Source organism: Cervus canadensis, chromosome 8 (assembly GCF_019320065.1).
Source record: "Cervus canadensis isolate Bull #8, Minnesota chromosome 8, ASM1932006v1, whole genome shotgun sequence".
Taxonomy (NCBI): Eukaryota; Metazoa; Chordata; class Mammalia; order Artiodactyla; family Cervidae; genus Cervus; species Cervus canadensis.
In genome coordinates, this window is record NC_057393.1 from 33,785,082 (window position 1) to 33,809,883 (window position 24,802).

Here is a 24,802-nt window from a genome sequence, read left to right on the forward strand (position 1 = left end):
GGCATGCAGGTGCTCAGTTGGAGGGGTTGGGTTAGGCTAAGTGTATGCCCAATAGTGGGTATCAGCCAGGGGAGTCTAGGCTTGCATCTTGCACACACATAGCCTCAGAAACCTGTGCTGGCTTTGTGTGGTTCTTGGTCTCTGGCTGGGGTCTGGGGACAGGGAGTGGGGAGGGACTCTAGTAGCTGCATCAGCAAATACATGTGAATTTGTGAATATTTAAGTTCACATATGTGACTTTGTGAATACAGTGAATACTTGTGGCACAAAAGCTGGTGTTGTCTTCAGGAGATGCCAGGTGTCTTGCAGCATGTTGGTTTAATCAGTGGTGAAATCTGCTGAATTTGTCTCCTGAATAGGTCACTATGAACTGCCGTGATTCCCACCATGTGTCTGCTATTAGTAGCCCCTGCTTTTCTTCTTGTTCCTCACCATCCTTATACATCTCAGCTTTGTGAATCTGCGTAGGGTGAAATCAAAGCAGGACGTTTGTACAGTGACCCCAAAGGCTGGAGGAGCCTGTTGCTCAGTCTTCTCTCCCTTTCCTGGTGAGGGGAACTCTTTCTAGCTGGGAGGTTCCTTCTTGGCACTGAACACTGCTGACTTGGAGGGTGATGTTATTTGTAACCTCCACTAAGGCCTATCCTCTTACCTATTCACGAATTAGAATCCTGGTAAGAGACCTAGAAAGCAGATTCTGTACTCAAATGTTCCCACATATTCTTTGTTAAGAGTTTTGATGGTCACTGAGAGCAAAGGACAAGAGAGTATGACTTTGATTAACAACCTAGTTCTTTTTGAACTCTGACTGAGGGCATCTGATAAAAGATCATTGCCCCCTAAACTTTGAGGTACCTACTATCTGGGGTAAGCCAGGTTATCATAAACTTTCATAACCTTTCAGTTATCTCATGTCTGTGAACTAGAAGTTAATATTTAATAGCAAGTGTTTCCTATGTTTAATATTATGTTTATGGTTTCTTCAGATTCACATGATTAAAAACATCTTATATTTGAGAAGCAAAGACTTTTCAACTGGCAGTTCTGATTTTAACCCACAGTGTGACTAGATGCAGAAGTCTGCCTCTCTGAACCATTGTCACATTGCTCTTAAAATCTGGAAGTAAGTTTTCTTACTTACTTATATGTTTTCTAAGATCTGTTCCACCTCAGTCATTTCTCTGTGTTCTTCCTTCTATGAAGTGTAAAATGGCCAGGCATGTGAACACCCAGAAAGGTTGCATAGAAAAAGTTAAGACACAAGTTTCTTAGACAAAAGAATGACTAGAAGAGAGATGCTGAGAGAGAGAGAGAGAGAGTATAATTGTTTGAAAATATGCTATTTTTCCATTACCAGAGATTGAGAGAGAGTGAGAGAAGAAATAAAATCATTTAAAAAATCTACTCTACTTTCAAGACCAGAAATGTCCTAAGACAGTGTATATTAGGTATGGGATTGGACAGCTAATAACTGAATCTCTTTGAAATCTAGTTCTTTGAATCTAATCTTTGAATCCTGGCTTCCTGAAATTCTAAATATTGCAAAGGGACAAAGTGTTCTGAACTCTTATTTTTACTTAATCAGGGTGAAATTACTGACTCAATAACTAATTTTAAGCAGATTTTTATGTCCAAATGAGATTGTAGGATACATCATAATTACTCAGCAAATGTGGAATGTAAACAAATTGAAATACTTTCCAATGCAGAGTTCACAAGTTATAAGACCAGAGTTGGAATCGTCACCATTTCTTAGAAATGGAAATTTGGGTGAAATCCTTCAGTTCTGATTTTCACTTGCCTCATCTGTAAAATGAATTCTAAAATACTTGTATGAGTTGATTATGAGATTCAAATAAGAAGATAGTCACAGAAGTGCTCATAAATGTCACAGAGTTCTACAAATAAAAAGATTATTATTGTCTTGCTACAGAGCCCTGGTTTGTGTTCCCTGAGTCATACAGCAAGTTCCCACTGGCTATCTATTTTACATACGGTAGTGCATATGTTTCCGTGTTACTTTCTCCATTTGTCTTAATGGTTCCTTCACTGCCCCTAACCTAGAGGGGTGGGATGGAGTGGGAGGTGGGAGGGTGGTTCAAGAGGCAGGGGACATAAGTATGCCTATGGCTGATTCATGTTGATATATGAACCAACAAAATATTGTAAAGCAATTATCTTTCAATTAAAAATAAGTACATTTTAAAAAAGATTACTATTTTTTAATTAAGGAAAGTCATTTATTTTCTTTTATTTTTTTCTTCTTCTTATTTTTTTTAATAAATATACATTTTTTTTTTATTAGTTGGAGGCTAATTACTTCACAACATTTCAGTGGGTTTTGTCATACATTGATATGAATCAGCCATAGATTTACACGTATTCCCCATCCCGATCCCCCCTCCCACCTCCCTCTCCACCCGATTCCTCTGGGTCTTCCCAGTCTCCAACCCGATTCCTCTGGGTCTTCCCAGTGCACCAGGCCCGAGCACTTGTCTCATGCATCCCACCTGGGCTGGTGATCTGTTTCACCATAGATAGTATACATGCTGTTCTTTTGAAATATCCCACCCTCACATTCTCCCACAGAGTTCAAAAGTCTGTTCTGTATTTCTGTGTCTCTTTTTCTGTTTTGCATATAGGGTTATCGTTACCATCTTTCTAAATTCCATATATATGTGTTAGTATGCTGTAATGTTCTTTATCTTTCTGGCTTACTTCACTCTGTATAAGGGGCTCCAGTTTCATCCATCTCATTAGGACTGATTCAAATGAATTCTTTTTAACGGCTGAGTAATATTCCATGGTGTATATGTACCTTAGCTTCCTTATCCATTCGTCTGCTGATGGGCATCTAGGTTGCTTCCATGTCCTGGCTACTATAAACAGTGCTGCGATGAACATTGGGGTGCACGTGTCTCTTTCAGATCTGGTTTCCTCAGTGTGTATGCCCAGAAGTGGTATTGCTGGGTCATATGGCAGTTCTATTTCCAGTTTTTTAAGAAATCTCCACACTGTTTTCCATAGCGGCTGTACTAGTTTGCATTCCCACCAACATTTATTTTCTTTTAAAAAAGCACTTTAAAATTCTAGGCACATTATTTAAAATGTTAATAGTGGTTTAATGGAAGACTGCTTTCAAATTCGGTTCTTTTATGTGGTATAAAGTTGAATTTTGATTTTATTACATTCAGGTGCTGATCTTAATGCATTATGTTCTTGTCTGTGGAATTGGAACATGGTGGTCTTTTCAGACTGGGGTGTTATTGGATGTGGTTAGCTCCTCAGGCTCTACCCTGAGCCATGCTCCTCTGCTACTGCAGAAGTTGTGGAGGGGAGCTCTTGTCTCCAAGGACCTGCCTGCTGACTTCCTCTGAGGCTGACTCCTTTTGCTGTATTACCAGTCATGGAGATGACTAAGTAACATTGGGTGTCCTGTATTGGGTTTATGGTTCTTAAAAGAGGGACTTCATTCCCTCCAGGCTGCTATTGTATGAGCACGCATTCTTCTTTTTTAAAGTTATAATTGGCATATATGATGTGTCAGATGTCCTAGGTTCACATCTGAACCTAGGACTACCTAGGTGTTCCAGCCCTGCTGTTTATTAACTGGACAGGGAGGTACCTCAATTGTTTCAAGGTAATTCAGCTGAAGGAGATCAGTCCTGAATATTCATTGGAAGGACTGATGTTGAAGCTGAAACTCCAATACTTTGGCCACCTCATGCAAAGAGTTGACTCATTGGAAAAGACCCTGATGCTGGGAAAGAGTGAGGGTGGGAGGAGAAAGGGATGACAGAGGATGAGATGGTTGGATGGCATCACTGACTCAATGGACATGAGTTTGGTTAAACTCTGGGAGTTGGTGATGGACAGGTAGGCCTGGCGTGCTGCGGTTCATGGGGTCACAAAGAGTCGGACATGACTGAGCAACTGAACTGAACTGAACTGAATTCAGCTGAAAGATTTCTGTTCAAAGCATCTTTTGAAGATCAAGTGAGCTAACTGGGTGGTGGAAAACATCTGGAACAGAGAGTCTGTAAAATATTTCTTCAATCAATCTTGTGGTACTGGTAATATGCTAATTGTATTGGCTTGGCCAAAAAGTTCGTTTGGAACCAGAACAAACTTTTTGGCCAAGCCAATACAATTGCTGTAGCTATATTATGAAATTAGACTACTTAAATATTAAAGAACATTTATTAAAACTAAATTAATTATCTAAATGTTAAACAATGACAGACTTTATTTGCTTGGGCTCCAAAATGACTGCAGAATGTGGCTGCAGCCATGAAATCAAAAGATGCTTGCTCCTTGGATGAAAAGCTATGACAAACCTAGACAGCATATTAAAAAGCAGAGACATCACTTCGCTGACAAAGATCCGTCTAGTCAGAGCTATGGTTTTTCCAGTAGTCATGTACAGATGTGAGAATTGGACCATAAAGAAGGCTGAGTGCCAAAGAATTGATGCTTTTAAACTGTGGTGTAGAAGACTCTTGAGAGTCTCTTGGATGGCAAGGAGGTCAAACCAGTCAATCCTAAAAGAAATCAACCCTGAATATTCATTGGGAAGACTGATGCTGAAGCTGAAGCCCAATCCTTTGTCCACCTGATGGTAAGAGCCGGCTCATTGGAAGAGACCCTGATGTTGGGAAAGATTGAAGCCAGGAGGAGAAGGGGACAACACAGGATGGAGATGGTTGGAGGGCATCACTGACTCAATGGACATGAATTTGAGCAAATTCTGGGAGATAATGAGGGACTGTGAAGCCTGGCGTGCTGCAGTTCACGGGGTCACAAAGAGTTGGACACTATTGAGTGACTGAACAACAAATCCAAAGTAAGTATTCAAATTTACCCAAAATAAAAGTTATTGCTGTACTTGCTAGCAATGAGGAACATTCTATTGGGTTGGCCCAAAACTTTATTTGGGCTTTTCCAAAGGGGTTATGGAAAAAACCTGAACAAACTTTTTGGCTAACCCATTATAATTATTGTTTATGCCACTTAACTTTGCAATTTTTGTCATTGTTATTTTGCACTTGATTTTTGTACATGATTCACTTTGAATCTTTCTATTTATTTGGTTTCTACTGGTCACTGGATAGTATATTCAGGAGGTGCTTCTTATAAAAACCCATGCAGTATTTGAAGGAAATGAGAAGTCATAATGCCTCACTTGATTTTTATCTCATGCTTAATAGACCTCATGCTTTTATATTGTCTTTAACTGGATTGATCAAGTTTTCTTTATTTCATTTTGCTTTTCCCTATTAAAAGGAAATGTGTTTCATTTTAAGTGGTATATCTGAAGTTTTAGTTAGCACATTTTATATTGTAATTGCTTTTATCTGTTCACATAATCAGAGATGAGAATTAGTACCAACAGCCTTCTCAGGTGGTGCAAGTGGTAAAGAATTTGACTGCCAATGGAGGAGACACAAGAGACGGATTCAATTCTGGGGTTGGGAAGATCCCCTGGAGGAGGAAATGGCAACCCACTCCAGTATTCTTGCCTGGAGAATCCCATGGACAGAGAAGCCTGGCTGGCTACAGTTCATGAGGTTGCAAAAAGTCAAATGTGACTGAGCACACACACACACACACACACACACACACACACACACACACACACACGAGAGTAAAACCAACAGCTCTCAAAATGCTGGCAACTTCCTACATTCTATATCAGTTTGCAGATTTTTTTGAAAACATCTAGAATTTTAGCTCCCCTTTCCTTATGAAAACTAATGATAATTTCTTTAAGCTTTGCTACCACTTATTAGTCATATTTAGACTCAATAGTTTTACTTGCCTTTTGCACCTCATTTTTTTGTGTTCCACATTCTCTCTTTTGGGGATCTATTTTTATTTGTTGGACCATTTCTTCAGGTAATTATTTCAGAAATGGTCTCAAGATTAGAAATGTTTGAATGTTTACATATCCAAAAGTGTTTATATTTATTTATTTGTTTTATTTTTGGCCATACCATGAGACATGGGGGATTTTAGTTTCTGGACCAGGGATCAAATTCACGCCCCCCTGCAGTGGAAACATGAAGTCTTAACCATTGGACTGCCAGGTAAGTCCCCAAAATATATATATTTTGACCTTATATTTGAATTCTAGTTTATCTGGTATAGAATAATAATTTTAAAGATCATTTCCTAGTGAATCTTTGAAGGCTTTACTTGACTATTATCTATCATTTATAAGCATTTTGTATGGGAAGATTTATTTTAAATTGAGTCTGATTCTTTATAATTTCCTTTTTTCTTTCTAGAACATTTTAGGCTTTTTTTTGTTTTCCTTGATGTTCTCACATTTCACAAGATTTTGAGAGTGTGGTTCTTCTCACTTTAATCCTCCTTAGAACTTGGTGGGTACTTTGGATCTTTTATCATTATAGGAACAATTTATTCCATTTCCTTTGCTTATTATTACATTTGATTATTTTTCTCTCTCCTTGAAACTCCTGTGATAAAGTTGCTAGAATTTCTAGAACTATTGTCCATATAATTCAACTTTGTTTACAGTTTTTATCATTATTATTTTGTACTGTAATCTTGTAGAAACCCTTGTTCCCCCTGAATCTTTCTGATAGAATAAGTCAACCTGCAGGTAAATCTATTTTATCACTCAGCTTATCTGTTTATTAAAAATATTTTTGCAACCACATTCTTAACTACCAGGAGCTTTTCACCTTTCCATTTACTTTTTCTTTTTATTTGGTTACATTTATCTGATGATATTCTATTTAATTTAACATTTTTTGTTTTTAATTCTTCAGGGATTAATTTTCTGATTTTTAAGATCGATGTTTGTTATGCTATTGAAGTTCCTCAAATAGCTTTTGAGACTTGAAATTTTGTTCTTTTTTGTGAGTCTTTAGACACTTTCTGGAGTGTATTTCCTCACCTAAGTGTGAACATTCAATGTTTGCTCAAGTTATGTAATCCTTATTGGAAATGGGTATGCAAAGAAGGGAGTGGGTGATAAGCAGTCAAGGGACGTTCCACTAATGTCTTTGAGTGATTTCTTTCCTTGACTTGAGGATTCCTCAGTATTTGTTATTCCTCTTTTCTATCTACTGTCTGCTGGCCTGCATCCTCTCTGGGAGTAAGTGGTGTCACAACTCCTGGCACAAAGAAAGAAGCTCTGCAAAAACCATTGGAATACCTCTGCTGCTGCTGCTGCTAAGTCGCTTAAGTCGTGTCTGACTCTGTGTGACCCCAGAGACTGCAGCCCACCAGGCTCCCCCACCCCTGGGATTCTCCAGGCAAGAACACTGGAGTGGGTTGCCATTGCCTTCTCCAATGCATGAAAGTGAAAAGTGAAAGTGAAGTTGCTCAGTCATGTCCGACTCTTCTGACCCCATGGACTGCAGCCTACCAGGCTCCTCCGTCCATGGGATTTTCTAGGCAAGACTACTGGAGTGGGTTTCCATTGCCTTCTCTGGAACACCTCTACTCTTTTCTAAGATAAGACCAGGTCCCTATTCCTTTCTTCATTTGCCCTGCCTCCTCCTTCTATCTTGATCTGGCCTTTCCGTGGATCCTCTGAGAAAAGGACCTAAGAGAGTGCTTCTTTTTCTGCTCATATGATGATGAATTTTGACACAAAGATACTCTCTTTCATCATTTGTGGTGATCATGAATTCCATCCCTTTGAAAATCTGATAGCTTCAATTTCACTACTAAAATATGATCGTCTCTGAGGAATCAAGTTATTTTTTAGTTGGTATTTCCATCAAAAACTTATTTATCAGTATTAAGGAAACTGTTTTTGTTTAAATGTCTATTGACAGGCCAAAGTGCACTGATGAGAAAGCAATATTTATTCAAAAGTTCAAAGACTTATTCAATGTTTGGTGATAAGCTTGCACTTGGTATTTTAAAAGTTTTTAGATTCTAAACTTTCAGTTGCCCTCACTCGAAGCACACAATGGATCCCTTCGTAGTTCTGGTGATCTGTCTTTCTTTTTTGATTTTCCTTTTTCTGTGGAATCAGAGGCATGCCAAAGGGAAGCTGCCACCTGGGCCCACTCCTCTCCCAATTGTTGGAAATATTCTCCAGATAAATACTAAGAATGTCAGCAAATCCATAAGCAAGGTAAGTATGAGTGAGTTTCTTCCAATTGTTTGCCATGAGTAAGTAAGACAGCCCTATGTCTTGTATGTCTTGTCCCAGACACCAGGTTTTTTGTTTTTTAAATTGAATTTTTTTGGTATGCTTAGCCTTTTATTTTAAATTATCAGAGTTAGCTCCTATGGAACCCATTTCTGCTGGCAAATCAACCAACTCTTGTTACTGTAGGCACTGTGTTTTTAAAGAGTGGTTTTAAAGGGAATTGCCCAGAGGACACCCAAACATGATTCTATCATTTAGTTATTATTCATTTTTAAAAATGAAAGTATAATTGATGTACAATATTATAAGCTACAGATGTATAGTGATTCACAATTTTAAAGGTTGTACTTCATTTATAGTTACTATAAAATATGGGTTATATTCCCTGTCTTTTCTCCATTGTATATTCTTACTTCCTTTGTTATAGATTAATTGACTGTAAGTGTGTGGGTTTATTTTTGGGTGCTCTATTCTGTTCCATAGATGTGCCTGTTTTTGTGCTAGTATCACACTTATTTGGTTAGTTTAGGTGTATAGTATATTGTGATGTCAGGGAGTCTGATTCTTCCAGCTCATTTTGTTTTTCTTTCCTTCAAGATTTCTTTGAGTATTTGGACTGTTTTGTGTTTACATATAACTTTAAAATTATTTATTCTAGTTCTATGAAAAATGCCATTGGTATTTTGTTAGAATTGCAATGTGCAGATTGCCTTGGTTAGTATGGTCATTTTATATATTATTTCTTCTAACTCAAAACAGAGTTTATCTTTCCATCTGTTTGTGTCACCTTCAATTTCTTTCATCATTATTTTACAATTTTCGGAGACAGGTCTTTTATTTCCTTATGTAGGTTTATTCCTAGCTACTTTATTTTTTTATGCAGTGGTAAATAAGATTGTTTCCTTAATTTCTCTTTCTGATAATTCATTGTTAAAAGTGTATAGAAATGCAAGATATTTCTGTGAATTAATTTTGTATCCTGCAACTTTATTGAGTTAATTGATGAGCTCTAGTAATTTTTTTGGTGGTACCTTTAGAATTTTACATGTACAGTATCATGTCATCACAAGCAGTGACAGTTTTACTTCTTTCTTTCCATTTTGGATTCATTTTATTTCTTTTTACTTTCTGATTGCTGTGGCTAGGACTTCCAATACTGTATTGAATAAAAGTGGCAAGAGTAGGCATCCTTGTCTTATTTCTTGTTTTAGAGGAAATTCTCTCAGCTTTTCATTGTTGAGAGTGATGTTTGCTGTGGGCTTATCATATATAAAATTTCTTTTCTGTCTTTTTTCTTAATTGGAGGATAATTGCTTAACAATACTGTGTTGGCCTCTGCCATACATCAGTGTGATGTAATTTCTTTATTATGCTGAGGTATGTTCCCTCTATACTCACTTTATGGAGAGTTTTTTTTTTATAAATTGATGTTAATTTTTGTCAAAAGGTTTCTCTGCATCCATTGAGTTGATCATATGATTTTTCCTTCAGTTTGTTAATATGGTGTATCACATTGATTAATTTGAAAATATTGAATGATCCCTGCATCCCTGGGGTAAATCCCACTTGACCAAGGTTTTTGATACGTAGATGTGATTTTAAAAGATATACACCTAGAAGTTTGACAGAAGAGAATGAGATCCATGAGGTGATTATTGAAATTGTCAAAAGTAGAAATTCCCTATCTGAATTGTGACATAGGTGCCCTTTATAGTAATTATCCTTTAGTAATATGGCAATGAAACTGACTTCAAGTAAAAAAAAATCTACTCATTTACAGAGTGACAAAACTAAAATTTTCTGAAAAACAGACTGAAGTCAAGGAAATAAGTAAAATTTTAGGAAAATTCAGTTTCTATTACCTCAACAAATAAATGAATAATGGTTCTACTCAGCTATTTATAGAGCAATAACTCTCTAAAGCTTTTTTTTTTTTTTTTTTTTTAGCTCTCTAAATCTTGAGGGAATTATCTGAAATCAGACTTCTCTGAGACAATTAGTTACCAGAGTACTGCCCAGTGAAGCTCCTTCTTTGTTTGTGTTCAGATCTGGTTTCAAAGGTTGTGTTAGTACCCCAGAATATGCACTTGTTAAATCATGGCCTTGGTTAAGTTTTTTTTTTTTCTGGTTAAGTTTTAAAAATATCTCTTGAATTTAATTTCTATTTCTTTAAAATGTAAATAGGAATTATTTTGCACAGGTTATTTGAGTATATTATATGTTCAACAAGTTATTAAATGCTTAATTTCACCAGGGCTTCCTTGTGAAGGTAGAGTCTGCCTACAGTGCAGGAGACTCAGGTTTGATCCCTGGGTCAGGAAGATCCCCTGGAGAAGGAAATGGCAACCCAGTCCAGCATTGTTGCCTGGAAAATCCCATGGATGGAGGAGCCTGGCAGGCTACAGTCCATGGGGTTGCAAAGAGTCGAACATGACCGAGCAACTTCACATCCTTAATTTAAGTGATAAGTATATTAGATTCTGGGATTTTCAAAGATGAATGAAAAAAAAAACAACCCTAGTGTTATGGAATTTACAGTCTAGATGGTAGGGATGTACTTATGAAACAATCATGCAAATAAATGTATGGATGTGTTGTGTTGTGCTTAGTTGCTCAGTCGTGTCCGACCCTTTGAGACCCCATGGACTGCAGCTCACCAGGCTCCTCTGTCCATGGGGATTCTCCAGGCAAGAATACCAGAGTGGGTTGCCATGTCCTCCTCCAGGTAATCTTCCCAACCCCGGGATTGAACCCAGGTCAAAACATATAATGATGATGGTGTGGTTTAGTCGCTAAGTCATGTCCGACTCTTTTGCAACCCCATGGACTGTAGCCGGCCAGGCTCATCTGTTCATCATTTTCCCAGGCAAGAATACTGGAGTGGGTTGCCATTTCCTTCTTCAGGGGATCTCCCCAACCTAGGGATCAAACCTGCATCTCCTGCATTGCAGGCAGATTCTTTACACCCAACACCAGGCATGTATTTATGAAACAATGATGCAAATAAATGTATGGTTACAAAACATGTAATAGGAACACAGTCAAAACAGGCCATGTAGCTTGGAGAATTAGGGGTAAGAGGTTTAGTCAGCAGAAGGTTCTCTGAGGAAGTGAAATTGGAGCTGGTATCTAAAGAAAATAAGACAAAAAATATACAAGCAACTCCTGAAGCTCAATTCCAGAAAAATAAATGACCCAATCAAAAAATGGGCCAAAGAACTAAACAGACATTTCTCCAAAGAAGACATACAGATGGCTAACAAACACATGAAAAGATGCTCAACATCACTCATTATCAGAGAAATGTAAATCAAAACCACAATGAGCTATCATTACACGCCAGTCAGGATGGCTGCTATCTAAAAGTCTACAAGCAATAAATGCTGGAGAGGGTGTGGAGAAAAGGGAACCCTCTTACACTGTTGGTGGGAATGCAAACTAGTACAGCCACTATGGAAAACAGTGTGGAGATTTCTTAAAAAACTGGAATTAGAACTGCCATATGACCCAGCAATCCCACTTCTGGGCATACACACTGAGGAAACCAGATCTGAAAGAGACACGTGCACCCCAATGTTCATTGCAGCACTATTTATAATAGCCAGGACATGGAAGCAACCTAGATGCCCATCAGCAGACGAATGGATAGGGAAGCTGTGGTACATATACACCATGGAATATTACTCAGCCATTAAAAAGAATTCATTTGAATCAGTTCTAATGAGATGGATGAAACTGGAGCCATTATACAGAGTGAAGTAAGCCAGAAAGATAAAGACCATTACAGTATACTAACACATATATATGGAATTTAGAAAGATGGTAATGATAACCCTATATGCAAAACAGAAAAGAGACCAGATGTACAGAACAGACTTTTGAACTCTGTGGGAGAAGGCGAGGGGTGGGATGTTTCGAGAGAACAGCATGTGTATTATCTATGGTGAAACAGATCACCAGCCCAGGTGGGATGCATGAGACAAGTGCTCGGGCCTGGTGCACTGGGAAGACCCAGAGGAATCGGGTGGAGAGGGAGGTGGGAGGGGGGATCGGGATGGGGAATACATGTAAATCCATGGCTGATTCATGTCAATGTATGGCAAAAACCACTACAATATTGTGAAGTAATTAGCCTCCAACTAATAAAAATAAATGGAAAAAAAATAAAGAAAATAAGAGAGTAACCAGGTAAATTGCAGGTTTGTTCCATTCTTTTTCAATCTGGAGGTTAATTATGTTCTGGAGTCCCTGACATAGGACAAGACTGGTTGTAGCTCCAAGAATAAATAAAAATATGTTCCGAGATAAGTTTGGAGAAGTAAACAGGAGCCAGAACATGCAGGTCTTACAAGGATTTTAAGAATATTAGTCTTTAGCATAAAAGCAGTGTGATGTACTGCAACATTTGCTTTGTGGAAAAATCAGTCTGGTAGCTGTATGGAGAATAAATTGTAAGGTAGCAGAAGGACTCAAACACTGGACAAGTTGAAAGAGTGTAGGTCCTATGTCATGTGTTACATTGAATAAGTTGCCATGATAGAAAGACCTAACATACATCACTATGTAGAGAAGCTGAAAAATGTCTATGACTATGTCCTATGTATTATGAAAACTTAGAGGTCTCTGGTGCTAAAAAGATGTGGAGAATGGATAATGAGGAATGATTTTTAGTTTGCATGTGGGGGAGATGAAGCACCTTTCCTTAAATGGGAGGAGAAACATATTATTTATTGTAATTATAGGAAAGAAGGGGAATTTTGGTGTAATTATAGGTTTGGTAGAAAAAAGCTTAATAGAACAGTATAAAATTCATACTATATCCTCTGTCATATAGTAGGAGCTGAATAAGGGATAACTATCGATGGTGATGATAATAATAACAATATTACTAGCCATATAATAGTAATTACCATTGGAGAAATGTGATTTCATACTAAATTATTAGTTCTAGAAGTTGAAATTTTTTATAATGGATGAATGAATATTGAAGTGTGTCTTATGAAAATTAAAAATATTTATCACATTGTCTACATTTTCAGTTTTGGAATGCTCACTATTCTTGCATCTCCTGTTCCTTTTCTAGCTAGCAGAAGATTATGGTCCTGTGTTTACTCTGTATTTTGGTATGAAGCCCACTGTGGTGTTACATGGATATGAAGCAGTGAAGCAAGTCCTAATTGATCAGAGTGACAAATTTTCTGGCAGAGGCAGTTTGCCAGTGGTAGACCACATCAACCAGGGATTAGGTATGCTTCTATTTGGGGAGTGTGTGGGAATTGCAGGTTGGAAAGATTCAAATAGGCTAAGGAATTGAGAAATTATAGGTACTTAGAGAAATTCATGAAGACATCATAGTTCCAACATTTCTCTATAAAGAATCGTTGTTGTTTAGTCACTAAGTTGTGTCCAATCACAGTCACTAAGCTGTGTCCACTAAGCTCTTTCATTATCCCATGGACTGTAGTCATCCAAGCTCCTCTCCCATGAGTTTTTCCAGGAAAGAATAGTAGAGTGGATTGTCATTTCCTTCTCCAGAGGATCTTCCTGATCAAGGGATCAAATTCACAGACCTATGTCTCCTGCATTTGCAGGCAGATTCTTTATCCCTCAGCCACCTGGGAAGCATAAAAGAGCATTAATCCATGTTTAAAATTATGAAAGTGACACAGTATCTCTATGAAGCTTTAAATGAGTGAAAACAAACCATCTAATCACTAAGGTTCTATTAATTTTAAATTATGGACAGTTAAGATAATGAGAAAGAGAGAAAGAAGGGAGGAAAATGACTAAGTTCAGTTCAGTCCAGTTGCTCAGTTGTGTGCTACTTTTTGCAACCCCATGGACTGCAGCACGCCAGGCCTCCCTGTCCATCACCAACTGCTGGAGGTTACCCAAACTCATGTCCATCGAGTTGATGATGCCATCCAACCATCTCATCCTCTGTTGTCCCCTTCTCCTCCTGCCCTCAGTCTTTCCCAGCATCAGGGTCTTTTCAAATGAGTCAGCTCTTCCTATCAGGTGGCCATAGTATTTGAGTTTCAGCTTCAACGTCAGTCCTTCCAATGAACACCCAGGACTGATCTCCTTCAATATGGATTGGTTGGATCTTCTTGCAGTCCAAGGGACTCTCAAGAGTCTTCTCCAACACCACAGTTCAAAAGCATCAATTCTTCGGTGCTCAGCTTTCTTTATAGTCCAACTCTCACATCCATACATGACTACTGGAAAAACCATAGCCTTGACTAGACGGGCCTTTGTTGGCAAAGTAATGTCTCTGCTTTCTAATATGTTGTCTAGGTTGGTCATAACTTTCCTTCCAAGGAGCAAGCATCTTTTAATTTCATGGCTGCAGTCACCATCTGCAGTGATTTTGGAGCCCCCAAAAATAAAGTCTGACACTGCTTCCACTGTTTCCCCATCTATTTGCAATGAAGTGATAGGACCAGATGCCGTGATCTTAGTTTTCTGAATGTTGAGTTTTAAGCCGACTTTTTCACTCTCCTCTTTCACGTTAATCAAGAGGATCTTTAGTTCTTCTTCACTTTCTACTATAAGGGTGGTATCACCTGCATATCTGATGTTATTGATATTTCTCCCGGTGGTCTTGATTCCAGCTTGTGCTTTATCTAGCCCAGCGTTTTTCATGATGTACTCTGTATATAAGTTAAATAAGCAGGGTGACAATATACAACCTTGATGTACCCCTTTTCCTATTTGGAAACAGTCTGTAGTTCCATGCCCAGTTCTATCTGTTGCTTTAATGAAAATTAAAAATATTTATCACATTGTCTACATTTTCAGTTTTGGATTTCTCAAAAGGCAGGTCAGGTGGTCTGGTATTCCCATCTCTTTCAGAATTTTCCAGTTTGTTGTGATCCACAGAGTCAAAAGCTTTGGCATAGTCAGTAAAGCAGAAATAGATGTTTTTCTGGAACTCTCTTGCTTTTTCGATGATCCAGCAGATGTTGGCAATTTGATCTCTGGCTCCTCTGCCTTTTCTAAATCCACCTTGAACATCTGGAAGTTCACGGTTCATGTATTGTTGAAGCCTTGCTTGGAGAATTTTGAGCATTACTTTGCAGCGTGTGAGATGAGTGCAACTGTGTGGTAGTTTGAACATTCTTTGGCATTGCCTTTTTTAGGGATTGGAATGAAACTGACCCTTTCCAGTCCTGAGGCCACTGCTGAGTTTTCCAAACTTGCTGGCATATTGAGTGTAGCACTTTCACCGCATCATCTTTTAGGATTTGAAAAAGCTCAATTGGAATTTCTTTTTTTTTTTTTTCAATTGGAATTTCATCACCTCCACTAGCTTTGTTTGTAGTGATGCTTCCTTCCTAAAGCCCACTTGACTTCATATTCCAGGATGTCTGGCTCTAGGTGAGTGATCACACCATCGTGATTATCTGGGTCATTAGATCTTTTTTGTATAGTTCTGTGTATGCTTGCCACCTCTTCTTAATATCTTCTGCTTCTGTTAGGTCCATACCATTTCTGTCCTTTATTGTGCCCATCTTTGCATGAAATGTTCTGTTGGTATCTCTAATTTTCTTAATGAGATCTCTAGTCTTTCCCATTCTATTGTTTTCCTCTATTTCTTTGCATTGATCACTGAGGAAGCCTTTCTTATCTCTCCTTGCTATTCTGTGGAACTCTGCATTCAAATGGGTATAGCTTCCCTTTTCTCCTTTGCTTTTTGCTTCTCTTCTTTTCACAGCTCTTTGTAAGGCCTCCTCAGACAGCCATTTTGCTTTTTTGCATTTCTTTTTGATGGGGATGGTCTTGATCCCTGCCTCCTGTACCATGTCACAAACCTCTATCCATAGTTCATCAGGCACTCTGTCTGTCAGGTCTAGTTCCTTAAATATATTTCTCACTTCTACTGTATAATCATAAGGGATTTGAGTTAGGTCATACCTGAATGGTCTAGTGGTTTTCCCTACTTTCTTCAATCTCAGTCTGAATTTGGCAATAAGGAGTTCATGATCTGAGCGACAGTCAGCTCCCAGTCTTGCTTTTGCTGACTCTATAGAGCTTCTCCATCTTTGGCTGCAAAGAATATAATCAGTCTGATTTTGGTGTTGACCATCTGGTGATGTCCATGTGTAGAATCTTCTATTGTGTTTGTGTTAGAGGGTGTTTGCTATGACCAATGCGTTCTCTTGGCAAAACTCTATTAGCCTTTGCCCTGCTTTATTCTGTACTCCAAGGCCAAATTTGCCTGTTACTCCAGGTGTTTCTTGACTTCCTACTTTTGCATTCCAGTTCCCTATAATTAAAAGAACATCTTTTTTGAATGTACGTTCTAAAAGGTCTTGTAGGTCTTCATAGAATCGTTCAACTTCAACTTCTTCAGCATTACTGCTCGGGGCATAGACTTGGATTACCATGATATTGAATGGTTTGGCTTGGAAACGAACAGAGATCATTCTGTTGTTTTTGAGATTGCATCCAAGTACTGCATTTTGGACTCTTTTGTTGACTATGATGACTACTCCATTTCTTCTAAGGGATTCTTGCCCACAGTAGTAGATATAATGGTCATTTGAGTTAAATTCACCCATTCCAGTCCATTTTATTTCTCTGATTCCTGAAATGTCGATGTTCAATCTTGCCATCTCCTGTTTGACTACTTCCAATTTTCCTTGATTCATGGACCAGGTTCCAGGTTCCTATGCAATATTGCTCTTTACAGCATTGGGGATCCTGCTTCCATCACCAGTCACATCCACAACTGGGTACTGTTTTTGCTTTGGCTCCAAGCCTTCATTCTTTCTGGAGTTATTTCTCCACTGATCTCCAGTATCTTATTGGGCACCTACTGATCTGGGGAGTTCACTGCACAAGAAATATTTGTACTCAGCAGAATACAAAGCATAAAGCACAAAAAAACTCTGAAAAGAGGATAATTAAGAAGCATTGTTAAGTTTCAATTGGAAATTCAAGTTAAGTATCAATTGGACTATCAATTAAAGATGATATTAGGAAAAGCTTTTTAAATAAAGTCCTTGAATTGTCTTTCATCTGTGTTTGTAGCTGGATTCTTACACTGGCCAGTCACTGGGTCCCTACAAAAATAAACAAGGCCCAAACAGGGTCATTTCCTCCTCTACATTGTTCTTTAAGGTCTTTTTGGACAAGTTCCTTGTGAGCATTGTCTTTTCCCCTAATCTCTTCTTGACTCTGAAAGTCTGATGTTGAACTTCTTTGGCGTTAAGACCATATTTCATGGGTGAAATTTAACAAATAAAGAAAAACGTTAAAATGAGAACTGTGACTGTGTCTCTTATTTGAAGAATAGATTTTCTTGAACTTCCTTCCAATGCACAAGTACTGTTTCTTCCCCTCTTGAGAACTGACTCCTTTTGTTGTTTCTTCTATAATTCACTCACAATGCACAACTTGGCTCTGAAAACTTAACCTACAACTTGGACTCCATGGATTGTTAGCTGAGTCATTTTGCCTCTGTGATTTTCAGCATCCTCATAAGTAAAATGGAGACAAAACACTTGGTTCTTAGGGTTGCTCTGAATTTTGCAGGAACTAATGGATAAGGAAGAGTATAGTAATATGTAAAACCAAGAGTCTTGACAGTAAGATACAAGCTGAGTTAAGAGAGGAGGAGGCAGGTGATGAAGGGCCCAATAGGAATTCCTGAGGCTGTCAGCACTATATTTAATCCCTGCTTAGGTGTCCTTGTCATTTCCTGGTTTAAAGACTCTCAGCTAGAATTCATGGCAATAGATTATTCTTCTCTGTTTTTGGTTTTTGTCCTGATAGGAATTGTTTTCAGCAATGGTGAAATATGGAAGCAAACTCGGCATTTCTCCCTCATGGTTTTGAGGAATATGGGAATGGGGAAGAGGACTATTGAACACAGAATTCAAGAGGAAGCCTTATGTTTGGTGGAAGCATTAAAAAAAACCAATGGTAGGTATTTCTTTATGCAATTAACAGTAACTGTTTGGGCAGACTAAATGATTTTACAAGTAGACTATAGAGAGATAATGGCTCAAATACAACAGAAGTTTATTTTCTGCTCACATGACAGAAGTGAAGTGGTTGGCATAATGGCCTTTTCAAGCACCTGGTTTTCAGGGCCTTTGATGCCTTCAACATATGAATGCCTTCCAGTGTCACCCAGAGTCCATCTCTTTGAATGGTAGTTGAGGGGGTGGGGAGTAAAGAAAAGAACAAATAGTGTTTTTAATAGGTGAGATATGGCACTTGCACACAAAAGTTCTTTCATATTCCATGGGCTGTAACTCAGTCACAGGGTCACACGTAAATGTACAAGGAGCTGGGAAATGTGGTTAGCTGTGTGCAGAGGAAGAAGAGGAGAACATGGATTTTGGTAATCTGCTAGTGACTTGAAAGACTAAGTTCTCAGGTAACTTCTTGAGAAGCATTGCAAATATTTTGCAACATATGCATGTCATGTCATTATGCTGTAGCACCTTAAACTTGAGCAGTCCTGTCTATCAGTGATATCTTAGTAAAACTGAAACAAGGGTGGTTCAGGTGTGGACTTTGCACCAAATCCTTCTCTGAGTAGGACCGTATTACAGCTCCACTGTGGGTGTGAAAGGAGGGAGCTCAGCAGCACACATCTGCTCAGTGTACACGTGTGTGGATGCCCATGCAGGACAGGAAGAGGGGATGGGAGAGAAAGGGTGAGTAGGAGACTTGACAGGGAAGGAGCAAGATGAGGATCTCAAGACTTTTGTGCTTTTGTAAACCACAATGTTTAATTTTTGAAGAACATTATGAACTTAATAACACTATATTCTAAACAGTGACTAGCCATCATGATTTTTTACCAATGTTTTATTATTGTCCAGATAGGTTTTGTCCCTCATTTTTTGGTGTTACTCATATAAATAATGCAATTATTACAAATATTTGCATGATTTGGGTTTCTTCTTTTGAGTAAGTTTCTCAAGATGGCAGTAGAGTGTCAATGAACATCATTTGGACTTGGTGCATATTATCTAGGAATGGGTGGGAGATCTCGCAGAAGAACACAAGGCTCACCCTGCATAGATTGTTCTCTACTCTTTTGTTCAAATTTAGCATATTAAATAAATATTTTCACATGCTTAATTTTTAAATGTTTATCATGAATATTATTAACAAAATAGAATAGTAATTCATTATTTTCAACATACCATAATTTATTTTAGGCCAAATAGATAGCTTTCAGTTTTTTGTTGCTAATAATATTAAACAATGCAATCTATATTAATCATTGAACACCTCTGATTACTTTCTAGAGTAACATTTTGGAAAGGCAATTAGTAAATCAGTAAATATTGGGATTTAGCATGTTGTTGTTGTTCAGTCACTAAGTCATACCTGACTATTTGTGATCCCATGGACCACAGCACATCAGGCTTCCCTGTTCTTCAGTATCCCCCAGAGTTTGCTCAAACTCATGTACATAAAGTTGGTGATGCCCTCAAGCCATCTCATCCTCTGCCACCCTCTTGTCCTCCTGCCCTCAATCTTCCCCAGCATCAGAGTTGGCTTTTACCATCAGGTGGCCAAAGTATAAGAGCTTTAACTTCAGTGTCAGTCTTCCAATGAATAGTCAGGGTTGATTTCTTTATGATTGACTTGTTTCATCTCCTTGCTGTCTGAGGGACTCTCAAGAGTTTTTTCGAGGACCACAATTAGAAACATCAATTCTTTGGCACTCAGCTTTCTTTATGATCCAACTCTCACATCCATGCATGACTACTGGAAAAACCATAGCTTTGACTAGATGGATCTTTGTCAGCAAACTGATGTCTCTGTTTTTAAATATATTATCTAGGTTTATTATAGCTTTTCTTTCAAGGAGCAAGTGTCTTTTAAACAGCTTATTATTAACTGGCTCAATTTTCCCATAGTGAATATGACCTTCTCTCAGCTTCCTTATCTATGACCACCCAGACTCTGTTCGATTCCACCTAAGTATGGAGACCTCATACTCTTGGGGTAGCCCAGTTTGTCACTGGTTAACTAACTGTTGTAAGTTTATTTCACATGTTGACCAGTACCTTTTTTCTTGTAATTTCTACTTTTGATCCCTACTAAGTTTTTTCATTCAGTAGTAAAGTGTTGTGGTAGTAGTCACCAGGCAGAGGCAGGATGGATTTCCCACTGAAAATTTAGTATAGCTGTTGAGGTTGGTAGTGATACACACATCTCAATAGGATATGAAAATTTCTATTACTCACATAATGAGGCTTTCTGTGTAGGGCACAGTGACTAGAAAACCAACCCAAAAATTCCTGGAGAAAGCCGGAAAATGATACAGGCTTGGGATTTTTATAGTGGTTAGGGGGTGGAGTAGGGTTGAGGGTTCCAATGTACAGACCAGGGTTTGTGTGGTTTAAACTTCCTGCTTGTGCCAAAGAAGCAATCACATCAGCTAGTCCAGGTGTGAGTAGAACAAGAAAAGTAAGTCTTAAAAGTTGTCAGGAATCAAACAACAAAAAAATGGTGTCGTATTCACTATTTTATATTGTTAACCTGTTTATAGTTCAGTTCAGCTCAGTTGCTGTCGTTCCCCACTCTTTGCAATCCCATGGACTGTAGCGTGCCAGGCCTCATGTCATTTACCAACCTCTGGAGCTTGCTCAAACTCATGTCCATTGAGTCAGTGATGCCATCCAACCATCTTATCCTCTGTTGTCCCCTTCTCCTCCTGCCTTCAATCTTTCCCAGCATCAGGGTCTTTTCAAATGAGTCAATTCTTCTCATCAGGTGGCCAAAGTATTGGAGTTTCAGCTTCAGCATAAGTCCTTCCAATGAATATTCAGGACTGATCTCCTTCAGGATGGACTGGTTGGATCTCCTTGCAGTCCAAGGGACTCTAAAGAGTCTTTTCCTACACCAAAGTTCAAAAGCATCAATTCTTCAGCACTCAGCTTTCTTTATAGTCCAACTCTCACATCCATACTGGAGAAGCAAATGGCAACCCACTCCAGTACTCTTGCCTGGAAAATTCCACGGATGGAGGAGCCTGGTAGGCTACAGTCCATGGGGTCGCAAAGAGTTGGACATGACTGAGCAACTTCATTCATTCATTCATTCACGTCTATACACGACTACTGGAAAAACCATAGGTTTGACTAGATGGACATCTGTTGGCAAAGTAATGTCTCTGCTTTTTAATACGTAGTCTAGGTTGGTCATAGCTTTTCTTTCAAGGAACAAGCATCTTTTAATTTCATGGCTGCAGTCTCCATCTGCAGTGATTTTGGAGCCCCCCCAGATTAAGTCTGTCACTGTTTCCATTGTTTCCCATCTATTTGCCATGAAGTGATTGGACCAGATGCCATGATCTTAGTTTTCTGAATGTTGAGCTTTAAGCCAACTTTTTTACTCTCCTCTTTGCCTTTCATAAAGACACTCTATAGTTCTTCTTCACTTTCTGCCATAAGTGTGGTATCACCTGCCTATCTGACATTATTGATATTTCTCCTGGCAATCTTGACTCCAGCTTGATCTTCACCCAGCTCAGCATTTCACATGATATACTCTGCATATAAGTTAAATAAACAGGGTGACAATATATAGCCTTGATATACTCCTTTCCTGATTTGGAACTAGTCTGTTTTCCATGTCCAGTTCTATCTGTTGCTTCTTGACCTGCATACAGATTTCCCAAAAGGCAGGTCAGATGGTCTGGTATTCCCATCTCTTTCAGAGTTTTCCAGTTTGTTGTGATCCACACAGTCAAAAGCTTTGGCATAGTCAGTAAAGCAGAAATAGATGTTTTTCTGGAACTCTCTTGCTTTTTCGATGATCCAGCAGATATTGGCAATTTGATCTCTGGTACCTTTGCCTTTTCTAAATCCACCTTGAACATCTGGAAGTTCACGGTTCATGTATTGTTGAAGCCTTGCTTGGAGAATTTTGAGCATTACTTTGCAGCATGTGAGATGAGTGCAACTGTGTGGTAGTTTGAACATTCTTTGGCATTGCCTTTCTTAGGGATTGGAATGAATCTGACTTTTCCAGTCCTGAGGCCACTGCTGAGTTTTCCAAACTTGCTGGCATATTGAGTGTAGCACTTTCACCGCATCATCGTTAGGATTTGAAATAGCTCAACTAGAATTTCATCACCTCCACCAGCTTTGTTTGTAGTGATGCTTCCTTCCTAAAGCCCACTTGACTTCACATTCCAGGATGTCTGGCTCTAGGTGGGTGACCACACCATCATGGTTATCTGGGTCATTAGATCTTTTTTGTGTAGTTCTTCTGTGTATTCTTCCCACCTCTTCTTAATATCTTCTGCTTCTGTTAGTTCCATACCATTTCTGTCCTTTATTGTGCCCATCTTTGCATGAAATGTTCTGTTGGTATCTCTAATTTTCTTGATGAGATCTCTATAGTCTTCAATCCCTCTCATTATTCTCTTCTGATAGAAAAGCACACTCAACATTTTTCAATGCATTTTGTAAAATATGATTTCAATTCTCCTCACTTTCCTTACCTTCTTATTATATTGCTCAGTTTCTTCTGGGTATTTTGAAGAATATCAACACCAAGAGCTAAATTTTATAGTTTTAAAGACATTTCACAATGATCTCCTTCTTGTGTATTATCCTGTGGCTTTAACTGGAGAATGATATACATAGAATAATTGGGAGAAATTTAATAAATAAATAACACTGGATTAGATAATTTTGCTTAGGGAAATACAATTTTATTTTGTTGTTGTTCAGTTGCTAAGTCATGTCCGACTCTCCACAACTCCATAGACTGGCATGCCAGGCTTCTCTGTCCTTCACTACCTCCCAGAGTTTGCTCAAACTCATGTCAGCCACTTCTCATCTTGCCCTCAGTCTTTCTCAGCATCACAGTCTTTTCCAATGAGTCAGCTCTTCTGATCAGATGGCCAAAATATTGGAGCTTCAGCTTTAACACCATTGAATATTCAGGACTGATTTCCTTCAGGACTGACTGGTTTAATCTTGCTGTCCAAGGGACTCTCAAGAGTCTTCTCCAGCGCCACAGTTCAAAAACATCAATTCTTTAACACTCAGACTTCTTTATGGTCCAACTCTCTAGGCATGTTGAATTTATAGTGATGATGGCAGGTCCAGGTTGTTCCTGTAATAAAAAAATCTTAGAAATCAACCCTTCTCCATTATTTTATACAGTAAACTTAAGATTTATTTGAAAATTATATTCCAGCTTTTATATATTGTTTTTTAGGATCTCCATGTGATCCTACTTTCCTTCTGAGCTATGCTCCCTGCAATGTGATCTGCTCCATTATATTCCGGAATCGTTTTGAATATAGTGATGAAAATTTTCTAACCTTGGCAAGGTACATTGATGAAAATGCAACAATTTTTAGCACCCCCTGGATAGAGGTAAGGTCAGGGTTCTCTTTAAATAGGAGATAATTTTCTGTCTAAATTGATTACCACATCTCTTTGTGCTATTGTTTGTTACTGCTTAGTGAGTTATCAAAGCGATTGAATGTGTTGAAATGAATTTTTAAACAAAATATAACAATAATAATAAAAAAAATAGTGCAACTATTATAGCAAGGTATTTTTTTTTTTTTGAGAAATCTTTTTTCCTCTGATTTTTATGTGTATAAATAGGGTGGTATATGCATTTGTATTTTTACTATTAGTAAACTGTCAGAAAAAAATAATAACCTATGTTGTACTATAACTAACAACTAAAATTCCGTGGATCATATTGTTATGATGTTTTTTACCTGGGAAGGACTCTAGAGAACAAATAGTCTATGGATCAGAAAGCTCATCTGGAAATACTGAGCTTATTTTCAAAGTAACCAAACCAAAAGAAGAATGAGTTGGATATAAAAACTAGATTTCTTGATTCTCTATCCAGTTTGATACAAGATAGCAGCTGAATAAATTTCTTCAGTGCCTACCAAGGGTATTAAGTCATGAAGGTACTGTTTAAAAAGGATTCTATAAACTCTAGGACGGTGATGGCCAAATGAATAAGGGCAATGTGTACATTTCTGAAGATGTAAAATGCCTAAATAATAAGTTAGGTAATATAGGCATTTCCTTAATCTTTCTAGTATAGTTTCTTCATTTAAAAAATGGTATGGTGTGAACAAACTTAAAAGGAGTTACTGACAGTAATACAATAATACTAGGAGACAGTAACACATCAGTTACATCAATGGACAGAACAGTTCAATTAAGTCACTCAGTCGTGTCTGATTCTATGCAACCCCATGGACAGAACAGCCAAACTAAATTAATAAGGAAACATTGTCCTTAAGCAACACATTAGACAAGATGGACTTAATAGATTTATATAAAACATTCCATCCAAATGCAGCAGAATACACATTCTTTTCAAGTACACATGAAACATTTTCCAAGATAGATCATATGCTGTTACAAAACAAGTGTCAGTAAATTCAAGAGATTGAAATTATATTGTGCATCTTTTTGACCACAATGGTATGAAACTAGAAATCAGTTACAAGAAAAAAACTGGAAAAAATACAAACACATAGGAGCTGAATAAGATGCTACTAAATAACAATGCATCAAAGAGGAAATCAAAATACCTTGAGAGAAATGAAAATGGAAACACAACATTCCAAAATCTATGAGACTCACAGAAGCAGTTCTAAGAGGGAAGTTTAAAGTGAAACAGGTCTACCTCAGGAAA

The 24,802-nt window shown here is 38.1% G+C and overlaps 1 protein-coding gene across 1 annotated transcript in view; it reads left to right on the plus strand.

The window, feature by feature from the left end:
• The first annotated feature begins 7,913 nt into the window (after positions 1–7,913).
• Positions 7,914–24,802, plus strand: part of LOC122446562 (cytochrome P450 2C31-like) — a 142,606-nt gene continuing 125,717 nt past the window's right edge. The window contains exons 1-4 of the mRNA XM_043476957.1: positions 7,914–8,116; positions 13,218–13,380; positions 17,915–18,064; positions 23,345–23,505. Of these exons, the coding sequence (XP_043332892.1) occupies positions 7,949–8,116; positions 13,218–13,380; positions 17,915–18,064; positions 23,345–23,505 (642 nt within the window). The 5' untranslated portion in view covers positions 7,914–7,948. The remainder of the gene's footprint in view (positions 8,117–13,217; positions 13,381–17,914; positions 18,065–23,344; positions 23,506–24,802) is intronic.